This window comes from Equus asinus, chromosome 5 (genome assembly GCF_041296235.1).
Source record: "Equus asinus isolate D_3611 breed Donkey chromosome 5, EquAss-T2T_v2, whole genome shotgun sequence".
Lineage (NCBI taxonomy): Eukaryota > Metazoa > Chordata > Mammalia > Perissodactyla > Equidae > Equus > Equus asinus.
This window is the reverse complement of record NC_091794.1, coordinates 47,007,713-47,030,759: the sequence shown is the minus strand read 5'-3', so window position 1 is coordinate 47,030,759 and position 23,047 is coordinate 47,007,713. Positions and strand designations below refer to the sequence as shown.

The window sequence follows — 23,047 nt, the reverse complement described above, 5'->3', positions numbered from 1 at the left end:
TAGTTGTCCATAGATGTGTGGTTTTATTTCTGGGCTTTCAATTCTGCTCTGTTGATCTGTGCACCTGTTTTTGTACCAGTACCATGCTGTTTTGATTACTGTAGCTTTGAAGTATGTTTTGAAGTCAGGGATTGTGATACCTCCAGCTTTGTTCTTTTTTCTCTGAGACTTACTTTTAAGTGAAAGAATCAAGTTGCAGAAAGAATATTATTTACTACCATATTGCTTATATTTATTAACTTAAAAGGTAAACAATGGTTACCTATGAGGGGAAAGTGAGTGGCTGGAGGATACAGCTGGAAAGGAGACTTTTTATTGCATACTATTTTGTAGCTTTTGAATTTTGAACTATGTGACTATATTACCAATTCAAAAAACTAAGTGAGAAATTTAAAACATATCAAACTAACGTAGTGAGTGGCATAGCACACCTCCCACTTGTGACAGTCACACTGTGTGTGGGTGAGCTGATGACTGACCTGAGGATTCCACTGTGCATGCCACTGTCATGAGGACGCACCCCAGTGGAGGTCAAAAACCTATCACAGCCACCTACACCTCTCTCTAGCTTCAGCTAAGCCTTTTGGCATTCATTTTCATTTTTTCATATTCCTCTGTTGACAGCCTAAATTAACAAGTAGCAGTGGCAGCAACTGTGTGATCCCTTAAATGGACATCCCTACATGTCAGATCGTGTTCTCTGGATGCCCCCTCTGAGAAGAACTCTGCCTAAACCCATCACTTAGCAGTCAGGACCTGCTTTAGAATGCACCCTCCGTGCTCATGACACTAAAGCGGAGAGAAATATACGATAACTCAATTTTAAAGTAGCTGTGAGGACAACTCTCTGTGGGAGCCAGAAAAGCTGAGCAGGCCCCTTAGTGCCAACGATAGCTTCCTGTAGTCTAAGATGACATATGTCCCTGGCGTTAGAAAGCATAATATTTTACTTTCTTTTTTTGCTTAAGTGGCTGCTTGATTGCTGCTCCCATAACCCATACAAATGGTAGAACGTTCCGTTCATTCCTAATTTGAGATGAATATCAGGGCTGAGCTACTTCAAACTACTTTGGGTATCTTTTTTTGGTCCATTGCTGAGTGAAGTTTTAAAGTTACAAAATGGTTAAAACAAAAACAAAGGAACCAACTGGTGTGAAGTTACCAGCTTTCAACATTCACACCTTACGAGGGCATCAGAAAGTGAGAATATTGATTGTTTCATTAATTTTCATTTTTTACCATTCTGCCTGGTATTTAAAAACATTTATTTGTTGTGTTTAAAACTTTACATGCCAACAAATAATTATCACCTTATCTCAAAGCCAGTGCTCTAGGAAACATCCCAAAATAGAGTGAATTAAAAGAGAAAACAGCATACACACACACACACACAGAATGTTAATAAAGTCACTGAGAATTCTTATTTATCAATATTTTAAATTAATCTATTAAACACTCAAGGTAAATTAGGGTGATTCTTTCATTAAAAAGATGTACTTACCACTATATGTATTGATACGTTTCCTCCTAAGTAGTCATAAACAATTATTCAGTAATATTTCAAATATCAAAAATAAGAGAAAAATCCAATAAATATAAATGAACATGCCAAAATATACAAACAACCTTGCTGACTAACTTTAAAGGTGTATTATAAAAGCAATTTATCATTGCAGCAGTTAACATAATTCTAATAACCCTTACTGGTTTTCCATTAGTGCTGTACATACATAGGAAAAAAGGATACAGGAAAGGTACAAGTAACAAAAAGAAGAAAATTACCCTTACATTTGCTGGGTCTGAAAGCCCCCTTTTGTCTTCTCCTCGTTCAGACTAAGGCCTGCTGAGCTTTCTGAGAAGACTGTTTGAGGACAGGTGGGTTCCATACTGACCATACTGGGCTAGACCACTGACCCATCAGAATGGAGCGGGGGTAATTAATACTTGCTGCTTCAAGCAAGTTCCAACCCCTCTTTGAATGAGATACTCCCAAAGTCTCCTTCCAGTTCTGCTCTGTGGTTTCTCGTCTGAAATCTGTCCTTCCTCTGCTGCAAACTCTCACGTAGATGGTCCCTTCATTGCAAACCAATTACTCTGGACCCTTAACAAAGATGTTGAATATTCTTTCCAGGTTTTTCAATTTCAGTTAGGCCCTCCAAGGAGCCCACATCTGTCCCCTACAGCCTCTGTCACATGGAGGGTTTTGTCCCTTCCTGTCCCTTAGCACAGTGTGGCAGAACACCGCATCATCTAGCTATTCTATCCTCTCGAACTTTGTCATCTACCAGACTCCTGATTATTTCCCCACATTTACCAAGAGTTGACACCTGGATTATGGTTCCCTTTTTCTCTTAGTCCCAACATCATCTTGAGTGAATTCAGCTATGGGTGTGGATGATTCATGTAATATCTTGGCCTCTCATTTTTTTTTACTCCTCAGTTCTTCTTATTTAGAGACCCAATCCCATGGAACTCTTTAACTTCTCAAATCTTATACTCCAGTACTACTTCTTGACCAAACCTCCTAGCCTTCAGCTCTTTCACTCTCTTATCCTCAGATGCTTTCCTTGAACCATCAGTACCTGGACCACTGTGCACTCTCTCAGTCTGACAGCTTTCTTCTGTCTTTCCTACTCAGCCCAGCCCTACGGTCCACCATTATAACCCTTCTCTCATCATTCATCTCATCCTCATCAAAACCTCAAATCTGAGTCAATCAAAAATTTTGGAGTCTCAGAGACACATTGTAGAAAATCATATAACTTTGCAGTTTGTTGTCATTATAGATTCATAATCCCTCTCCTTAGAAAGGTCCTGAATCCTCTGCCTTAATCCTATTTGGCCCTTATCTAATTTGTCTCTGTTGTCTGTCCAATCTTTGGTTTCAAGTCTCCAATTCCTCAACTGATTCCAACTCAATTAAAGCCATCTAAGAATTCTCTCAATTTACCCTCCACCCATAAAAATTCTTCCTTCCTGTCTCAATGGAACGAGTTTCCCTGTGTTCAAATCTAACCTTTCCATCTGTCTCCAGACCCCCATCTTTTCATACTTCCTTGGGGGTCTCATACCTTCAGTCATCTTTGCATTACTTTTATTATCTCTCTGTGGGCTCGTCCAATAAAATCATGTCTAGTGCTCATATTCTTAAAAAAAGTAAAAATCAGCCCATCACTCTACAATCTCTTTGAACTACCGTCCCATTTCTACTCTTCCTTTCAAGTTAAATGTTTTGGATACTGTGCCCACTTCTTCCCTTTCCAATCTCACCTCTGCTTCTGGCAGTTGGCTTTGTTCAGAAAGGTTGTGTCCTACGAGCACAATTTTTCCTTGATTACAAGCAGAGAAATCAGGTATTACTTTCAGATTATGGTTTATTCTTTTAACAGAAGTTGCTGAGATTATATCATATGCTCAACCATATAACAAGTGCAAAGACTAAGTGTGCCAGTGTGTGAAATTTCAAGGTTCAAATTATGCTTGCTAAATTTTGGTCCACATCCTAAACATGGGACATATGAACATAGTTAGTCTAACTTTTCAAGTCCAAACAGTTTTGTCCCCAGGTTTGCTAGAGTGTGTCCAGTTCCATTCTTTTTTTATTCGAGTATAGTTGACATGTGCTATTATATTAGTTTCAGGTGTACAACATATTGATGCGACATTCGTATGTATTACAAAATGATCGCCACAGCAAGTCTAGTAACCATCGGTCACCATATAAAGTTATTAAATTATTGCCTATATTCTATGCTGTATATTATATCCTTGTGACATTTATTTTTTAATTGGAAGTTTGTACTTCTTAATCCCCTCCACCTATTTTGCCCATCCCCCCATCCCCTTTCCCACTTGGGACCACCAGTTTGTTCTTTGTATATGTAAGTTTGTTTCTGTTTCGTTTGTTCATTCATTTTGTTTTTTAGATTCCACATATAAGTGAAATCGTACAGTATTTGTCTTTGTATGACTTATTTCACTTAGTATAATACTGTCTAGAGCCATCCATGTTGTTGCAAATGGCAAGATTTCATTCTTTTTTATAGCTGAGTAATATTACACTCTGTGTTTTTATATATATACACACAAAGTGGAATATATATATATATATATATATATATATATATACATATATACCACATCTTCTTTATCCATTCATCTATCAATGGACACTTCTGTTGCTTCCATATCTTGGCTATTGTAAATAATGGCAAATGAACATAGGGGTGCGTATATCTTTTCAAATTAGTGTTTTACTTTTCTTTGGATAAATATCTAGAAGTGATCACATGGTAGTTCTATTTTTAAGTTTTGAGGAATTTCCATACTGTTTTCCACAATGGCTGTACCAGTTTACATTCCCACCAGCAATTATGAGGTTTCCCTTTTCTCCACATCCTCATCAACATTTGTTATTTGTTGTCTTTTTGATGATAGCCATTCTGACAGATGTGACGTGATAGCTCATTAGTCCAAAATAAAGAAATAAACAAACACAAAAGAAACAAAAACAATGCAAAGAATAGAAGAAAAGCTTTAAAAACAAAACTAGAATTAATATCCTTAAGAGTAATGAAAAACACAAGGACAGGATGCTAAAACATAAGAGAATAAGAGAAACAAGCACAGGATTCTAAGAAAAGAGAATAAAATTCAAGACAGAGCTCTTGGAACTGAAAACCAAATAGACTAACCGGAGTAGTTTTGATTTGCATTTCCCTGACAATTAATGATGTTGAGCATTTTTCATGTATCTATTGACTCTCTGTATGTCTTCTTTGGAAAAATGTCTGTTTAGATCCTCTGCCCATTTTTTAAATCAGGTTGTTTTTTTCATATTGAGTTGTGTGAGTTCTTTACATATTTTGGATATTAACTCCTTATCAGATATATCACTTGCAAATATCTCCTCCCATTCAGTAGATTGCCTTTTTGTTTTCTTGATGGTTTCCTTCACCATGCAGAAGCTTTTTAGTTTGATGCAGCCCCATTTGTTTATTTTTGCTTTTGTTGCTTTTGCCTGAGGAGAGAGATCCAAAAAAATACTGCTAAGACTGATGTCAAGAGCTGACTGCCTATGTTTTCTTCCAGGGGCTTTCTGATTCAGGTCTTACATTTAAATCTTTAATCCATTTTGAGTTTATTTTTGTAGATGGTGTAAGTAGTCCAGTTTCATTCTTTTGCATGTAGCTGTCTGGTTTTCCCAAAGCTATTTATTGAAGAGATTGTCTTTTCCCTATTATATAGTCTTGCCTCTTCTGTCATAGATTAATTGACTGTACAAGCATGGATTTATTTCTGGGCTCTCGATTCTGTTCCACTGATCTATGTGTGTGTTTTTGTACCAGTACCACACAGTTTTGAGTACTATAGCTTTGTGGTATAGTTTGAATCAGGGAGCATGATACCTCCAGCTTTGTTTTTATTTCTCAAGATTGCTTAGGCTATTCAGGGTCTTTTATGGTTTTATATAAATTTTGGGATTATTTGTTCTAGTTCTATGAAAAATGCTGTTGGTATTTTGTGAGAGATTGCATTGAATCTGTAGATTGCTTTGGGTAGTATGGAAATTATAACAATATTAATTCTTCCAGTTCATAAGCATGGTATATCTTTCCATTTATTTGTATCACCTTCTACTTCTTTCATCAATGTCTTACAGTTTTCAGAGTACAGGTCTTTCATCTCCTTGGGTAAATTTATTTGTAGGTATTTTATTCTTTTTGAAGCAATTGCAAATGGGATTGTATTCTTAATTTCTCTTTTTGATTGTTCATTATTAGCATATAGAAACCCAGCAGATTTCTGATTATTGATTTTGTATCCTGCGACTTTACTGAATTCATTTACTAGTTCTAATGTTTCTTTGATGGAGTCTTTAGGGTTTTCTATATAGTATCATGTCATCTGCAAATACTGATAGTTTTACTTCTTCCTTTCCAATTTGGGTGCTTTTTTTTCCTTGTCTGATTACTGTGGCTAGAACTTCCAATACTCTGTTGAATGAAAGTATTGAGAGTGCACATCCTTGTCTTGTTCCTGATCTTAAAGGAAATGCTTTCAACTTTTCTCCATTGGGTATGTTAGCTGTGGTTTTGTCATATATGGGTTTTATTATGTTATCTTCCCTCTATACCCACTTTGTTGAGAGTTTTTATCATAAATGGATCTTAAATTTTGTCAAATGCTTTTTCTGCATCTATTGAGATGATTGTACGATTATTACCCTTCATTTTGGTAATGTGACTTATCATGTTGATTGATTTGTGGATGTTGAACCATCCTTGCATCCTTGGAAAAATCCCACTTGATCATCATGTATGATCCTTTTAATGTATTGCTGAATTCAGTTTGCTAGCATTTTGTTGAGGATTTTTAGCATCTGTGTTCATCAGGGATATTGGTCTGTAATTTTCTTTTTTTGTACTCTCTTTGGTCTTGGTATCAAGGTAATGCTGGCCTCATAGAATACATTTGGAAGTGTTCCTTCCTCTTCAATTTTTTGGAATAGTTTGAGAAGGGTATGTGGGTCCTGACTAGACTGCATCTCTGCCTCTTGAGGTGGCTCTTTCTTTATATCCTTAGTTGTGGAAAATCTGTTCTGCTAGTCTCCAGATTGCTCTCAGTGACAGTTGTTCTATACGTAGCTGTAGTTTTGGCGTGTCAGTGGGAGGAGATGAACTAAGCATCTTCCTACTCAGTCACCTTGATCCAACCTTCTGTCCAGTTCCATTCTTGGGGAAGCAAGGCTTCCTAGTTGAGTTGTGGCAATAACCATTAAAATTTTTCTCTCCATGGACCTTTGACAATCAAACAGGTCATTTTTCACTTTTAATGCTACCTCTAGAACCTACGTAAATAGATATTTTCCCAAAGCTTCAGTCCATGAGGAGTAACTTCTTAGAGTTTCCTCTTAATTAATTTAGTCTCATTTCTTTTTTCTATTTTTTTATTGAGTTTATGATAATTTACAATCTTGTGAAGTTTCAGTTGTACATTATTGTTGTCAGTCATGTTGTAGGTGCACCCCTTCACCCTTTGTGTAGTCTCATTATTTCTTAATCTGAGAGATAGTCTTTTCTTAATTGTTCACATTCTCCAGGATTCTTTCTTTATCCCTCTTGCTTATTACACTTCAGGTGGCATCAGGTATGGATGATTCCTCAATGTACATCTGTGGTCATAAACTCTCCTCTGTGCTTCTTACATGCCTCTAGCTAACAAATGTGCTGCTCCAACTGAGCTTGCAACCAACCTTCATACAAAGCACACCAAAATTGCATTCATCCACTTTACTTCTAAATGTGCTCATGTTCCTGAGTTAGGGGCACTTTGATCCTTAGAAAATGCTTCTTTTGTTTCTCCCCTGCCACCAAGGTGTAAAAATTTTTCCTCCTTTTTTCCTTCCTTCTTTCCTTTACTTTGGTTTCTCCTTTTTATACTTACTATTGTTCATCTGGTTCTGCCATCTACTTTTCTCATCTAGATTACAATGAGTATAACCTCTCAGTGGCCTCTAGTCTTTTCCCTCTCAACTTTGCCTCTAAACCAGTGGCTTTCAGATATTTTTGACCAAGATCCATGGTAAAAAAAGTAAGAAATATATTTTACATCACAACCAGGACACATACACACATTTAGATAGGGAGCACACATAATTTATTTTTCTCTCTTCTTTCTATCTATATTTCCACTTATAGATAGATATAGATATACCTGAATACACAACAGAAACAAAATTTTCACAAAGTAAAACATCTTCCAGTTTTCCATGAACTCTGACATTTCCTATTGTTTTGTATTCCTATTCTATTCTGTTCTATTGATTTCAATTAAACATAACGCTGGTCACAACCCATTAAATTGATTTCACAAACCTGTTATAGGTTATAACCCAGAGATTGAGCACTATTTTTGTGCTCTCTCTATATGCTAAAGTGATATAGCAAACACAAAAATCTGACTCTACCATTCCCACATTAATCCTTTTGAGAGACCTCCTATTGCCTACTGGATAATGTCCAAGATCTTGACAAGGCATGCATGACCCTCTGGCAACTTGCCAGCTCTTCAAACTTCATTTCTCCCCATTTTGTCCTGCACTGTCTACCCTAGCAACCCTCATCTCCTTCCTATTTTACCCTTGAGTTTTCTCTTTCTGGTTTTCTCATGCTCTCATCTCCATCGCCATTTTCCCCTAAAATCAACACTTGGGCCATGGCAAATAAAATGTCTACCATAACAGGAGTATAATAAGATTTCAGAGATAACTGAAGAAAGGGTAAAGAACTATAATTTGGGGGTTGAAATCGTATACTTCCTTGTAGCTCCTGTAGTAACCAGCACAGTGTTGATAAAATAGTAACTATTCAATATTTCCTTCACTGATTCTCAATTAATCTTTTCTTCCCTACATTATTACTTCCCTATCTAAGAACCAATCTTTTGCTTTCAATACCAATTCCAATTTCTTCTACCTGATTTTTAAGACCACCCAGATGTGGCTCTATCTATTCACTCTTTTTCTTTTTTTTAAGATTGCCACCTGAGCTAACATCTGTTGCCAATCTTCTTCTTCTTTTTTTCTCTTCTTCTCCCCAAAGCCCCCCAGTACATAATTGTGTATTGTAGTTATGGTCCTTCTGGTTGTGTATCCATTCTCATTTCATAATAGCAGCTTCCCTGGCCTGCCCATCTCTTTGCTGTCTTTCTTCTGTTTCATGCTTCTTTCCTCAAGTTCTCCATCTTACTAGCAATGTTTCTCTCACATTTTATACTCATTTTCCATCCCTTCTACCCACCCCACTTTTCCATTCAGCTATTTATTTTTGAGATCCAGTTATACCTCTAAATTCACCCAAAGTTGTCTCATCATTTCCATGAGTACTTTATGCATTTTTCTCTCTTTATCTTTCATAGGGGATAATAGTTCTTGACCCACTGGGTTGTTGTGAGGATTAGAGGAGTTAATACAGATAAAGTGCCTGCCACATAATTCATGCTCATAAACGTGTATTGCAAACTCCATTGAACTTTCCCATCCTAAACCTTTGCTCTATGTGACCATTGCAGATCACTGAACACTTGATAGTTTTTTTGGTTTTTGTTTTCAAGATTGTCACCTGAGCTAACAACTGTTGCCAATCTTTTTTTTTCCCTTCTGCTTTTTCTCCCCAAGACCCCCAGTACATAGTTGTACATTTTAGTTGTGGGTCCTTCTAGTTGTGGCATGTGGAACACCACCTCAGTGTGGCCTGATGAGCCGTGCCATGTCCGCACCCAGGATCCAAACCAGCGAAATCCTGGGCCGCCGAAGCAGAGCGCACAAACTTAACCACTCGGCCCTGGGCTGGCCCCTTGATAGATTTCTAATTGCCTTACAGTTGTAGGACTTCTGTCTAAAGCTTGACTCTAAATTCCTTGAGAACCAAAGCCCTGTCATATAATGTGCTCTTACCCCATGTCACCCAGCAAGTTGATAGAAAAGTGAGAGAAATAGAGATAGAGAAGAGATAGAAAGTTGAGAGAAAAGTGAGAAAGTGGTCAGTTAGTAATTTGTGCTTGATTTCTTGGTATAACTTACTCCACAAAATCAGTGTTGAATTATTCATCATCACCATCATCATAGACCAAAACAAGTACTCCAGAAGTTGTTTATTTTTGGATATAAAATATACTTTGGTAGTGGCATTCAAGTACGTATGAATCTAATATTATTGGTACTCATAACAATTCATACAAAATAAGGAAACCACACTGAGACAGCGCAATGAAAATCTGTCTGTTTCCCTTTTTTTCTTACCCCCTGCCTAACTACATCCTATTCTATGATAGGAACACAATCATTTCCCAGATGGAAACAGTCTTCTCTATTTTAGTGAATGTCAAATGAGGCAACAGAAGAGTTAAACAAATAACTAGATGCTGAAATAAAAAAGTTTTCCCCTTTCTTCTCGATAATCTGAATCAAAAGAGTAACCACAACCTCACTCTGTGTTACGTTTCTGCAAACAAATTCAAGAGGATCTCATCTACTCGGTACCTGCAGAATCAGTTTGAACATCACACTATATTGTGTATGAAGGCTGGAAAGGAGTGGCGTGAAAGAGAGGATTTCTGTTTTACTATCATTTGAATCAAACACATAACCACCACCTCTAAACTATGGAAATGATCCTGCTCATTAGAAAGATCTCTCTCAGCTTCCTATGGATTAATAATTCATTTTTCATCAAATCTTCACTCATGGGATGAATTTAATATTTTAGAGACACATACTAACCACTGGCTGAAATTTAGTATAAATGTATTTCTTAGTGTTAATAGGAAAGTAAGCATTAAGTTAATTTGCTTTTTGAGTGAATATGAGAAGGTTATAAGTGTAAATTGCCAAAGAATAAGTTTTCATGACAATGACGTTTACATTTTTCTTGATGCTTTTTAATGGCTTTAGAATGTTTAGATATTACTTCTCTTACGCCCTTTAGAAAGGCATATGTGGGTTAAGACCTATTGTAGGTGATTTTAAAGAAGAAGGAAGAGTTGAGCATCTTCTACATGAGCACTTCTTAATTGTTAGCTGCTTAATAAAATGACGTGGGAACTTAAAAATGCCTCAGGCATGCTCATTGTCTGGACCCCAGACAATTGTAGCAGATTCTCTGAGGATAAGTTTGGGCATCCATATATATTTAATAGCTCCCCCAGGTGACTGGAATTATGTCAAGAATCTATGAGGTTCATGATCTTTTTATATGGAATGTGATTCTCCTTTCATTTGTAAAGTGATACAAATTATAGTATAGTCTTATTTACTAAAAATTCTCCTACTCCCTCCGCCCCGCACACTCTACCACTATCTACGTAATGGGAAAGCTCAGTTCTCCCTGAGATAGCCAATGCCTGCCTTGCAATCCTTACTTGCTCCCTTTTTCCACACTTCCCCTCTTTTTGGTTCTCCCCACACCCCTCTGCACAAGCTTTCCCATTTTATGGGCACCGCATACAAATAAGAATTGTTGCTCCTTTCCTTGCTGCGTCAATGGCTGCTCTTGTGCAGGAAACGGAGGGGGGCTTAGCAGGACTCAGACAAGTTAGAGGGTGGATGCGCCGGGGAGCCACGGCCATCCGGATAAAAAGACTTGATAGTAACAGGGGCCCCTCAAATTGAGGAAACATCTCAGATCGTCTTCCCATTTCTCATCTCTTTTTAATAATACTTAGCCTGAAAAATATTGTGTTCCTTTAAACCAGTTATCAACTCTCCTTTGTGTAACTTGAGTCATTTAATCTTTTTGATTCCACTAGGGTCAGGATGATGACCACTGAAGTTAATTAAATTACAATGAAATATGTAAAGTCCTTCTAAATAGCCACTTAAAGGATACATTTCAGGGAAAAAAAATCTTTTAGGATATAAACAATAACAACACTAAACTAAAAGTAAGAAAATACATAACCTGAAAATGCAAATGAAATCTGGGAACTTAGGCAGCAAGACCCTATTCCTTGTCTCTTAACTCTGGCTTATTGAGGGCAGGGACTAAGTTTTATTTATATTTGCATCCCCTGCATTTAGCATTATGTCAGGCTGAAACAACCAGTATATGTTAGTGGTATGAACACACTTTTTCTTATAATCACAAATCCTGCTTTTCTAGAGATTTGTCTTATTTAACTAGCATTTAATTATAGGGATATATCTACTTTTATTATTTTATTTTTGAGGTTAAGAGAGGCGTTCATTTTGTATTTTCCTGCTATGTAAATTTGCTAGCATTTAAAAAAACATCTCTTATCATTAAGTAATTATTAGTTATGGTATCCCTGGATGGAACAAAGATGGGAACAATCAAGTTAAAAATTGAAATGTTTAATCCTGAACATACAGAGTTCAGCAGTCAGTTTATACCTGACAACTACAAAAAAATGAAGTATTTCTCGCATAATAATTTGTACGTTTAAGTGAGAGCTTATATTTTTGTCAGAAGCAGCTAATGGTTCAAAATAGTGTTTGATTGAGATTACTCCTTCTGAAAGGGGGTATAGTGTAGAAAGCAATGCATTATTTTGGCCCCTTAATTTAATTGAATTCCAAATATCATTAAAAGAAGACTAAATTTTTAATGTTAATCAAAGAGAAAGTGGGATATGAATTAAAACAATGATAATAAACATTGAGTTGGGTAAAATCCTTTGGGGTGCTAAAGTTTTAAGTTAAGTACATGCGGTACAGGGAAATGAGGTACTTGAGAAGTACAATGACAACTTATATATAAATTTAGAGTTCTTCAAGTTTTCCAACAAGCAATTCTGATATCCTATGGGAAAGCACCTTGTAGTTGGGCACTGTTTATTATCACTCCTACTTCACTATGTTCTAAGGGGTTAAGAAAGCTGCTGAAGGTCACACATCACCAGAAGTGGCATCAAATACATAGTGTGACTTTAAATTCATCAGCTCCACTCATCACAGCTCTGGACCCATTTGGCCACCTATGGCTCTATGAGCCAGATAGATGGAAGTGCTTACTGCTAACTTGATGGAGGGGCAACGGCAGGCATTTGAGAACCGACCAGTGGTGTGGCATAAATCCTTTCTACGCAGAATGGTCCCACCAGCATGGACATCATTTGGGAGTTTATTTGAAAAGAGGCATCTGGTGCTTACTACAGACCTAACACATCAGAATCTGCATTTTTAGTGATATTCCTATGTAATTTTATGTACTTTAAAGTATGAAAAGCAATAGTGTAAAGAATTCCAGATGTGAAATCAGGGCACTAGAATTCAACCTCAGCCCTACCACAAACTGGTTGTGGAACTTTAAGTAAGTTTTTAAGACTTTTTAGAGCATGTAGGGGAGTAGAATTTGCTATCCAAAATGTGTCTCTTGCTTGATTATTGTTAAGAACAAAAGACTCAGGAAGAAACTTTGAACTTCCCCCTAACTGGCTAAAAGAATTTAAAATAGAAGGCCTATTTCAGGAAGGAGCTATCACCTTAGATAACTATAGTATAATATGAAGTAGGTGTGGTAGACAGGGAGGAACCTAGCAAGGTCCACTTGATCAAAGTCCTTTCCATGTCCCATTGTCTCTGCAAGGCATGGCAAACAGTTGTTTACCAAACATTTGCTTTTCCATTTCCATGTGAACTGCCTTCCTGCCCTTTGAAATCCCAAACTATTACCCCCAACATCTTCTTTGGTCTTTAGCTGAATATGATATTTAAGGTGATGGCTTTGGTCATTTTGGAGATTACTCAGTTTTCCTGGGTTTCTCCCATGTATACTTGCTACTAAGCTTTCTTTGATTTTCTCCTGTTATTCTGTCTCATGTCAATCTAATTCTTAGACCAGCCTCTAGAGGGTAGAGGAAAATTTCTTCCTCCTCCACAAGCATCAGTTTCTTCATCTGTAAAATGGGGACGATAATATCTATCCCAAAGGTTTTTGTGACGATTATTTGAATAAAAGTGCCCAGACCCCAGCAGATGTTTAAGAAAGGTATGCTGAATCCATATGCAAACCCACAGATGTATAAAAAGACAGCTCAGGCACTCAGAGAATTTGGTGAATTCTCGATTTCATGATTATGTTGCACTAAAAACTAACTGTGTTAGAATCCATTTAAGTTAAGCTTTCTGGGATATCCACATTTCATGCCCTAGAGATTTGCTACAGAATTATTCTCAGCAGAGCAATTATAGGTGAGGCTGCCCTATAATGAGATATCCTTGCTAGTTCATTAAATAAACCCCCTTGGATGGGCTCCAAAATGGACCTGCCTCATATCAAATTCCATTACACTGGAAATAATCTTATAAGGCCCTGGTGTGAGTTCAATCGTCCTGGATACCTAATGTTTACCATAAAGGGAATGTGTTCTAGAACAATGATTCCCAAAACTGGTTCTCAGACCAATGATTTACTGATTCAAGGGGGAAAAATAATAAAGCCAATTTAGTCAACTTTTCATAAAATTAAAATACAATCTATTTAAAAAATACCCTTTATTCTGAGTATGCCCTTTCTGTTTTCTATCTTTTTTTATTTTTGGTCTTAAACTGCTCCAGATTTTTATAAATAATAATGGTATTAGGTGATAATTTTTATAATGTTTTTACACAATACAAATACAATGTCACCCCTCTCCCCCAATTTTTAAAAAAATTTTATGGGTCCTTGAAATCCAAAAATTCTGAATCACTGTTATAGAAACAACTGCTTAAAAGGAAATGCTTTTTTATGAAGTTAGTGTTGGGCATAGAACATTTTAAATTAGGGACCAAACTAGTACAGAGTTCTAATTAGAGGGCCAATCTGTTCAATGTTGACGTATGACAGAGGAGAGTATTCCTCACACTGCGACATGCACAAAGACCACTCTTGTGCACTGCATTTTAGCAGATCTCGATTCTGCAGGCCTGGCACAGTCCAAAGTTCTGTATTTCCAACACACTCACACTTAGAGTAGCAAAGGCATAGTGGTTAAGCTGGTGCGCTCTGAAAGCACACCACCCTGGTGCAGCTCCTCGATCTACCATGTCCAGCTGCTGACCCTCAGCAGGTTACTTAACTCTTGGTTTTCTCATTAGTAACAAAATAATAATAATAATAATAATCCTATCTCATAGGTTTGTTGTGATAATAAAATGCAACCATGAATGCGACATTCCCAGAATGTAAAATACAGTACCTGACACATAGAAAGAGTTCCATAAATGTGAGTTATTACTCTGACTTTGCAGATCAGTGACTGGAGCACCAAGATATTAGAAAAAGATTAGCACCTCCAGGGGTTCCTACGTGATGAAATCAGAAGAATTGAAAGTTCTGGTTGGTAAGGGATAAGCTGTGTGCTGTCTTCTTTGGCTAGTTCAGTGAGATTGTTTGAAGCTGTGAATCTTGAAGGGTGTATATAGATCTGTTCTAATTCGAAAGGTGGAAGCCTATTAATTACTATGATCCTATGAGTAAGATTGAAATGATGGTATTGTTTAGGTTGAATGGTACAAACTTAGAAGAACCTTTGATAATTTCTTGGAGTGTTTTTCCTATTAGTGGCAAGAAAAATCTGATTAGCACATTCTCAGACCTTTATGTTTTCTATAAGTCTTTACTTTGTTAATAATTTTTCTTCTCCTCATGAAAGTGCAACTAGAGCGTTTATTAATTAATCTCTTCCTATTTGTATTGACAGCCAAGCAATTTATTGAATAGTGGTGTGTACTGCCTAATATGCAAATACAACTGCATGAGGCCAGTGCTCTGTATTTTTCCTTGTAGAACCCTTACTATTTTTATGGTGGGTGAATTTATATAGTTGTCCTTTAAAAATTACAGGGAATAGCATCTAGGCATGAAAACATGATTTAATATGAATTTGTGTTTCTATCTTCAGCTTATACCTTTTGCTCTATTGGTGAGACTTCTGACGTGAATACAAACACAAGAGCAAACGACAAAACTTAACGAAGATTGATGAGACAAGGACTAATCTTACCTACATAACTGGTTCAACTTTATATAGGGAAAAGAAGGCATGGAATTAATACTTTGTCAAGAGCACGAGGAAACCAACATGTAAGCAGAATATTCCTAATGGGTTTCTTAGAGGCATTGGAAATTATCATGTCAATTAATAAATATTCATAAATCTCCAGGGCCTTTCCCAGTTTTTACTTTCCTATTTCTTTTCTCTGGTCTTACCTTTAACCATAACCAGTCTTCTGTGTACTCGTACAGCTGACTTGTACCACCCAGTTGGCAAGCATTTTGTATGCCTTACAATCTCTCCCACGTAATAAGCACTCTATGGGAAAGTTGCTGGTTATCTTTCAATATCCATTGACCCCTTCTTCCTCAGTATTAGGACTCTGAATGTTAGGGCCAACCGGAATAGACTATATTTTTCAGCCTTCCTTGTGGGTTTGTGTGGCCACATGATTAAATTTGGGTCAATGAAAAAAAAATGGAAACGGTGTGTGCAACTTCTGTGAAGTGTGCTTATAGAGACACAGTGTGCCTCTCTCTTTCCTTTTTACCTCTTCTGCCTGGCTAGAATGTGGATATGATGATACTAAGGAGCTACCATTTTGGATCATGAGGTCAAAACCACATCTGGAGGAACTAAATAGAAGCTGGCACCTTGATGATCATATCATACCAGCACTTAACAACCTAAATTTGTGTGTGAGAAAAATAAAGTCCTATCTTTCTTTAGACACCATTATTTTGAATTTTCTGTCACTTGCAGACAAAGCTAATCGTAACTTATACACACTCAAATATTTGTTGATGATCTGTCTCTCAGGTGTGATACTTAACATTATGCCGTGGTATCTGTCATCCATCCTGTCTTACTCAAAGCCTTTAAAAGGGAGAGATCCATTAAAGAATACCTGAGAACATTCAGTATTGAAGAAGTTAAATTTAGGAGAAAAATTTAGGAGAAGAAAGGGTTAAAGGAGTTAAAAATCTTTTTCCATTCCCAGTAGCTTTGGTTTATTAAGAGACAGTCTAGGTAAGATTTCAAAGTTAACTTCCGAGATAATTAGACAAAAGCTAGGGCAGATGTCTAAGCTAAGTTTTGGTCCCGAAATAATTACCTTTGTTAATTACCAATAATTAGTGTCAGCATCCAAAGGTTTCCTAAAAACCCTTGGGAGGGGGGAGAGGGAGAGAGAGAGAGAGACAGAGAGAGAGAATGTGCACAAGAGAGAGTTCTGACTCTCTCAGAACACGAGCATTTGTTAGTACAATTATTTGGGGCCATTAAAACCTGATTCAAATTTTACAATTTTGAACACTGGGTATTTTGGAAAACTGGATATTTTCTTCCAGTTAATGTAGATATCTTTGGCTTCTACCTAGACTTAATATGAAGGTTGTATCATCATATATATATTGAAATTTACATCATTATTATAGATATTAAGTATGTGTTAAATTAATATATATCTTTTATTTTATGCCTTTTTCATTGCCCAAGTGATTACTTTTCTTTATCTATAAAATTATACCTTTAACCCTGCCCTTTACCCCCCTCGAAAAAATTTCAGCTGGAAATGGCCCTAGCAGAAGTGCCAAGGGTCCTTCCTGGCAACCTTCTTTAGCATCCTTTCCTCAGTCAGAGGTTGCTGAAATTTCACTCAAAAAATAGCAGAGTTCTCGGTGGTTTGTGAATAACTTAATCTGAGTGGGCGTGCTTTATATCGTTCACAAGTTTACATAGTGCATCACTCTTCTCTTCTTTGTGTAGATGACCCTTTACGAGGACACAAGTATTTCTAGACACATCTATTGGTTTGCTAGCTCATCACTTCATATATCTAGGGGCCTCCTTTTTGTTCTTAGACTTTCTTTTTAATATTTCAGGGCACCATTGTCTGGTATTGTCCATTAGTAATTCACTGTAGAGGCAGTCATTTTAACTGGCAAGTAACCATGGAAATAATACTTTACTCTTTAAATCTCCATCACAAACATCTCACATTTGACTCCTGCTCATGTCCCCCTTCCCATGGTGGATCAATCACTCCTTTATGCCATCTCTATTTAATTGTTTCCTGCTTTGTTGCCTTCACCAGACTGTTAGAGGAAAGGGACCACGTCTTAACTCATTTTTTATATCTCCAGTGGCCACTAGGCATATCTAGAATGCATTGAAAATTTCTTGTAATTAATGAAATATGCAGTCACCAATATTGCCAGCCTAATGGGACTTCTAGTTATACACTTTGGTCTTTCTATAGGTTCAGTGAGTCATGAGAGGGAGAAATTTTCCCACTAACTATTTTGTGTTTTAAAGGTGATTCTCAAGTTTCTTTTAGTCCATGGGCTATTTCTTTATGCCAAGATATTGGCAAACTTACCTGTTTCCAAAGAAAAAAAATAATGATTCATAAAGCTCACTAGAATGGGAAGGAAAGGGAAGTTTGATGATAAAGTAAAATGGTGTTATTTTGTTTTTAGTAAGTATCATGTATAAATTATCAGCCCATGTTAAAAAGTAAAGATGGCTACATTTAATCATGAAGACTACATATTAAAAGGGGACAATTCATATACTCATTAACTGCCTACTTCTAGGGCATCTATATTCTACCCACCACCGTTTCACTAAAACTTTATGGCTTTTATAGGTGTACATCTAAATTACAAAACCAGCTACATTTTTATATATGCTACCATTCACCGCAGGGTTTGTTAACAGAGAAAAAGCATAAGGCATACTTTTGGGGTGATTTCTATATGTCAGGTACACACAGGTATATTAATTTCAGCATATCTTATTTGCTTACATAAACCGAGAACCACATAATCCTGTTATTATTCAATATTTTCACCCCATAATCACTGCTCATTATGGTATGATCAGAGCTGCTCAATGTAGTCCCAACTCTCCATTTCACAGCTTCTCATCACCAATTTATATTTTCTTTAATTCCATACCTCCAATGCTGTTCTGAACTGTCCTGCTGCCACGGCATATTTCTTTTGTCTGTAGCAGGAGCTGGCATCCTTTAAGGCTACTTGAAGCCATTTGTCAATCTGAGGCAGAAAGCTGAAATGAGGTACATGCAAGGGGTCTACTATTTCAGCAGCTTGACACGTTGGCTGAATCCCAGTGGACACGAAAGTTTCTACAAATTCATAGCTCACATCCTCTTCATCGACATAGACCAACTTCCCCTCCACATCCATGATGTTCTTTAAGGGGATGTGAGGCAGAGGCATGGTCATCAACGGGCTGTCAAGTTCCATTATCTTTGCCTCTTTCCTTCCAGCTGGCTTTTCTTCACCTTCTGCCTTCCTTTTAAAGGCCACTTTCTCTAAATCATTGCTTTGTTTTTCTTTGATGCTCTTTGCCATTTTTATTCTTTCAACTGTGATTTCTACCTGTTTATCCCCACAGGTTTTCTTAATCTCTTGTGACATTTCCAGGATACTGGGTGGGTTTGCTAAGGTGGACATTTTCTTGCTTGTGTTTATCTTTGGAACAAGCTGATCCGGACAGACCTTATTAACTGTATTCTCCAAACCCCTACTGCCTCCTGAATCCATTTATTCCTCCCTGAAACTCCTGTAAGGATGAAAAGGGTGAGAAGAAGAAAAAGAATTAAAACAATATTTTGAAATTCCAATGGTTTAAGACTATAGTGAAATTCATTTCAAACACTGTTGTACTCATTTACAATTTATAATTGTAATACTCAATTATAGGTATTTATCACCTTAAAGTAAGGCTGCATGTGCATCATCTGTTGACTGTTTTACGAAGGAAGTGTATGTTTCCATCTCAAAACTCACCAAGAATTTGTCGAAAACACATTTAGACAATGTCTTAAAGAATGATCATCTATAGCTGAACAATATTGAATGAACGTTTTTAGGGGGTGCTCAAATTCATCACATAGGAAAATCTTATACTTAGCCACTGAGGTCAAAAAAGACAAAAAAAAATCCATCTCGATATTAATTTCCTCAGAAAGGCAGGTGGTCTAGAACTCATTATAAAGTATACCGCTAACCTGCATAATAGACTTGGGAGTCTAAAGAAACCACAGCTGCTTCCCGTGAAAAGCTTCCAGAAATGTGAGCACAATGTTTCCTCGATTAGTTTCTTCTATTAGCAAAGAAAATCTCAAGTTTAAGCAGCTTTAAAGATAACTATTATTCAGAACTGACTTGAAAGTAGAAGAACATGACCTTCAATCTCACATTAGATGTGCAGCCACATATTCATCTTGAGTCTACTGTATTAATATTTTTGTAGCAGTGGTATCAATACTGTCCCTTATATGATGATGAGGCATTTTCCTAAATCACTAATGTTCAGAACAACATAATAACTAACAGTCTTTTGAGTCAAAGCTTTCCACATTCTATCTCTGCTTCTATATTAGTTTCAAAATATAAAACGTCCTAAGATTTAATGATTATATAGTATGGTTAGTGCCGATTTTTTAAGACTCTTTTACCTATCATATTCTGTCCTGGAAACAACTCTGTAGGGTAGATAGGAATAAGGATGATATTTTTCAAAGAAACTAAAGGATAGACAGGTTAAGTTGCTCATCCAAGTCACACTGTTGGTCATTAGCAGAACCTGGATTGCTATTTCTCTCCTGGGACTTCCACTCACTAACTCCTAGCCTAGGGTTCTTCCTCTAAAGCATGCTGTTCTTCAGGATAGCGAATAGCAAATTTATATCAGAACAAAAAGAAAAGAGAAAATGCAAGAAAGAAGGACTGAGTATGATATAAGACAACAATGAGATTAAAGCTAACACGCTTGCTTCTTTTCAACTACCACAAGGACAGTGCCTGACTCAAAATAAAGTCTTTGAGTAGCTTCTCAAAATTTATGCTTTTGTTAATGTTGTTGATTATTTTCATTTGTTTGAAAGGTAGCAGTTTGCCTACAGAAACCCTTTAAAACACCCTGAACTTTGACTCAGTAATTCTTAAGGGAAGCAAAGGAAGAAACAAAATGGTACATAAGACTCTAACCTCTGAGGCACTTGCCTCCTCCCTGCCATTGTACATTTGTGATGTCAGAAAGCTTTAGGTCAAACATGGACATATCAGAAATTCTGCTATGATGATCTCATATTATCTCACAGGAAAGACTGAGTTCCAGTAATTCCAATAACAGCTATCCTGGATTCCCCACTGATTTATACTAACATGTTAGAGTTGTGTGTATATGGGGGGAAAACACATAAAAGATTGAAATTTTTGCATCTGTGTTATACTCAGTACTGAAGGAGACCATCAAGGCTGGGGATGATGGGCCCCATCAAGACAGCTTTACTTTGGGCAAAGCCCTGTTTTCTTTTCCTCTCTTAGAATCATTCCTGACATCCAATTCTTGCATCTTTTGGACTACTAATGTGGCTACTCAGAGTGGGAAGGAGAAAACTGTCTTGACCATGACTCTATGTTATGCTTGCTCTTGTGCCACACATGATTCGGATTGAGTAAAAGTTAGCTTCAGTCCTTGAATTGAGATCTCTGGTGGATGGACGCTAGGGCTATGTGTCTACACCAACAAGTTCCTCTCAGTAGCAGAGATGCAGAAACGGAAGTAGCACAACTCCAACACCCCATATATATGCTGTATGGTTTTTTTAGTGTCACGTGAAATTTTGAGTAAAATTTATATTCCACAGTGTGGCTAAGTTCCAAATAAAATTTGATTCCTATGAATACTATAGAAATTATATTTATGTTCCCCTCTTTGTCCAATGTTGCCTGTGAAGTAAAAGAGATGTGAAGCTCTTGAAACTTGTTTAAAGTTCAAAATATTTGATTCGAAGGATCTCAGATTCATATTCATTCTTACAAGTGACTGCAAAAAACTCTAAAAAGGAAATGTTGGTGGGTGAGCTATTCCAAAATTTTCACGGTACCTCTCAGGTATATTTTCTAAACTCTCTCTCTACTTTAAGCACCAGTGGCTAAAATGTGTTAGAATATCTGTAGTTGGTTGTTATTAGTAACATTTTGAGCCTCGACGGTAGCACTACCTATCTCTTCTGCATTTATTTCACATCTCTTAAACACACGTAAATTAAGTTTATCTTTATAACCACTTCTTCCAGAGGGTAATTGTTCTCCGTCTGTCTGTCTTTCTCTCTCTCTCTCCCTTCCTCTGCCTATTTTTCTTTCAAACTCCTCCACTCCAGTCTTCCTCCTAGCTGTCTCCCACCCTTCCTTGTGCCTGTTTTCTTTGTAAGAAGGAAGGTTTTATTATTTTCAAGAAACAGGCTTCTGAGTATTTCTGCATCAGTCCTTAAACCTCACTCTAGAAATCATAACTTTGGTCTTCAGTGCAGTTTTGTACAAGAAACAATGATAGAGAGGAAAAAGTGTACATGGTGCCTAGAGCACTCAGGGGGAATAAATTTATAAGCAAACGTCTCATTTTCAAACACCTGGAAGATCAATTATTCTAAATTTACCCAAGAAACAATAATTCATGCTCCCTCAAAAACCCAGAATAAATATCCTATGGTTTAAAAGTGGCGTAAATGAAAAACCATGGGCAAACTCAACAAATATTTTTCAACACTGGTTGCAAATCAGGTGATTTCAGCTTCAGATTTAGAGCCTGTTCTTTACAAAAGTTGTTGCACGTCTACAGAAGAGTTATGCAACTGCTCACTTACAGCTTTTTAAACAAATTATAAAACTCCATTTAAATAATTTGAAATTCAAGGCCTTTCACCATCTAGCCCAATGTGTGTTTGCAGATTTATTTAGCACTCCTTCTGTAAACCGCTCTGAAGTCAAGCTGAACTTCTTGTTACTTCCAAAAAGTACTTGTTTTTAGTTTGTCTACTAAGAATTCTCCATCTTCTTGCTCCTGCCTCATCCTGCCTGTCCAAACCTAGCCAGAAGTTATCCATCTCTCCCTCCTCAGAATACCGGCAGCATTTATAGCCCTGACTTTCCACATTGCAGCTATGTGTGAAGGACTTATTTCTTCCAATGGGCTCCCCCAAAGCAGAAATATGCTTTATTTATATCGACTTTAGTTCAGTGCTTTGCATGGAGTAGGCATTCAATAGATGTTGATCAATATGGACGCTGTGAATCAAAGGCTAATTTACAAGTTTTAAGAGAAACAAAATTGGATTTTTCTAAAGGTATGGACTATAACTTTGTAGAAGTTGTTTCTGAGGTGTTTGGCTAGATTTTGTTTTGTTTTGTTTTAAATTTGGTCCTGGATAAAGTACATTTTCTTCTCTGATAGTTCAAGTGAATCATGTACCAAGTAGATTTAAACTATCAACCTCTTCATTTTTTTTTAGTAGTCAAGTTGATTAACATGACATTAGTCAGTGTTCCTGAGGCAATGAGTTACACTTTAATCATTACTTCAATAAAAATACTTTTAGAAAAAACTATTAGACAATCATTATGTATGTCAAAGAAGTATTCACTGATAACATTCTGTAAAAATGTCCATTCTTTAATTTAGAAGACAGCACCATAAAATTGATTTCCTCACAGAGACATGCCTTGAAAAAAGA

The 23,047-nt window shown here is 36.8% G+C and overlaps 1 protein-coding gene and 1 long non-coding RNA gene across 3 annotated transcripts in view; one reads left to right on the top strand and one right to left on the bottom strand.

Annotated features, from left to right (window-relative positions):
- LOC139045412 (uncharacterized) overlaps window positions 1-15,887 on the top strand; it is a 72,553-nt gene extending 56,666 nt beyond the window's left edge. The window contains exons 5-6 of one of the 2 annotated variants that reach the window (XR_011503744.1): window positions 14,753-14,844; window positions 15,406-15,887. This is a non-coding gene — a long non-coding RNA (uncharacterized lncRNA). The remainder of the gene's footprint in view (window positions 1-14,752; window positions 14,845-15,405) is intronic. The other variant, XR_011503745.1, reaches the window with a different exon arrangement.
- Window positions 1-19,070, bottom strand: part of SPATA16 (spermatogenesis associated 16) — a 199,136-nt gene extending 180,066 nt beyond the window's left edge. Inside the window, exon 1 of the mRNA XM_014866864.3 lies at window positions 18,459-19,070. Coding sequence (XP_014722350.3) covers window positions 18,459-19,070 — 612 coding nt within the window. The remainder of the gene's footprint in view (window positions 1-18,458) is intronic.
- Between the last annotated feature and the right edge of the window lie 3,977 nt (window positions 19,071-23,047).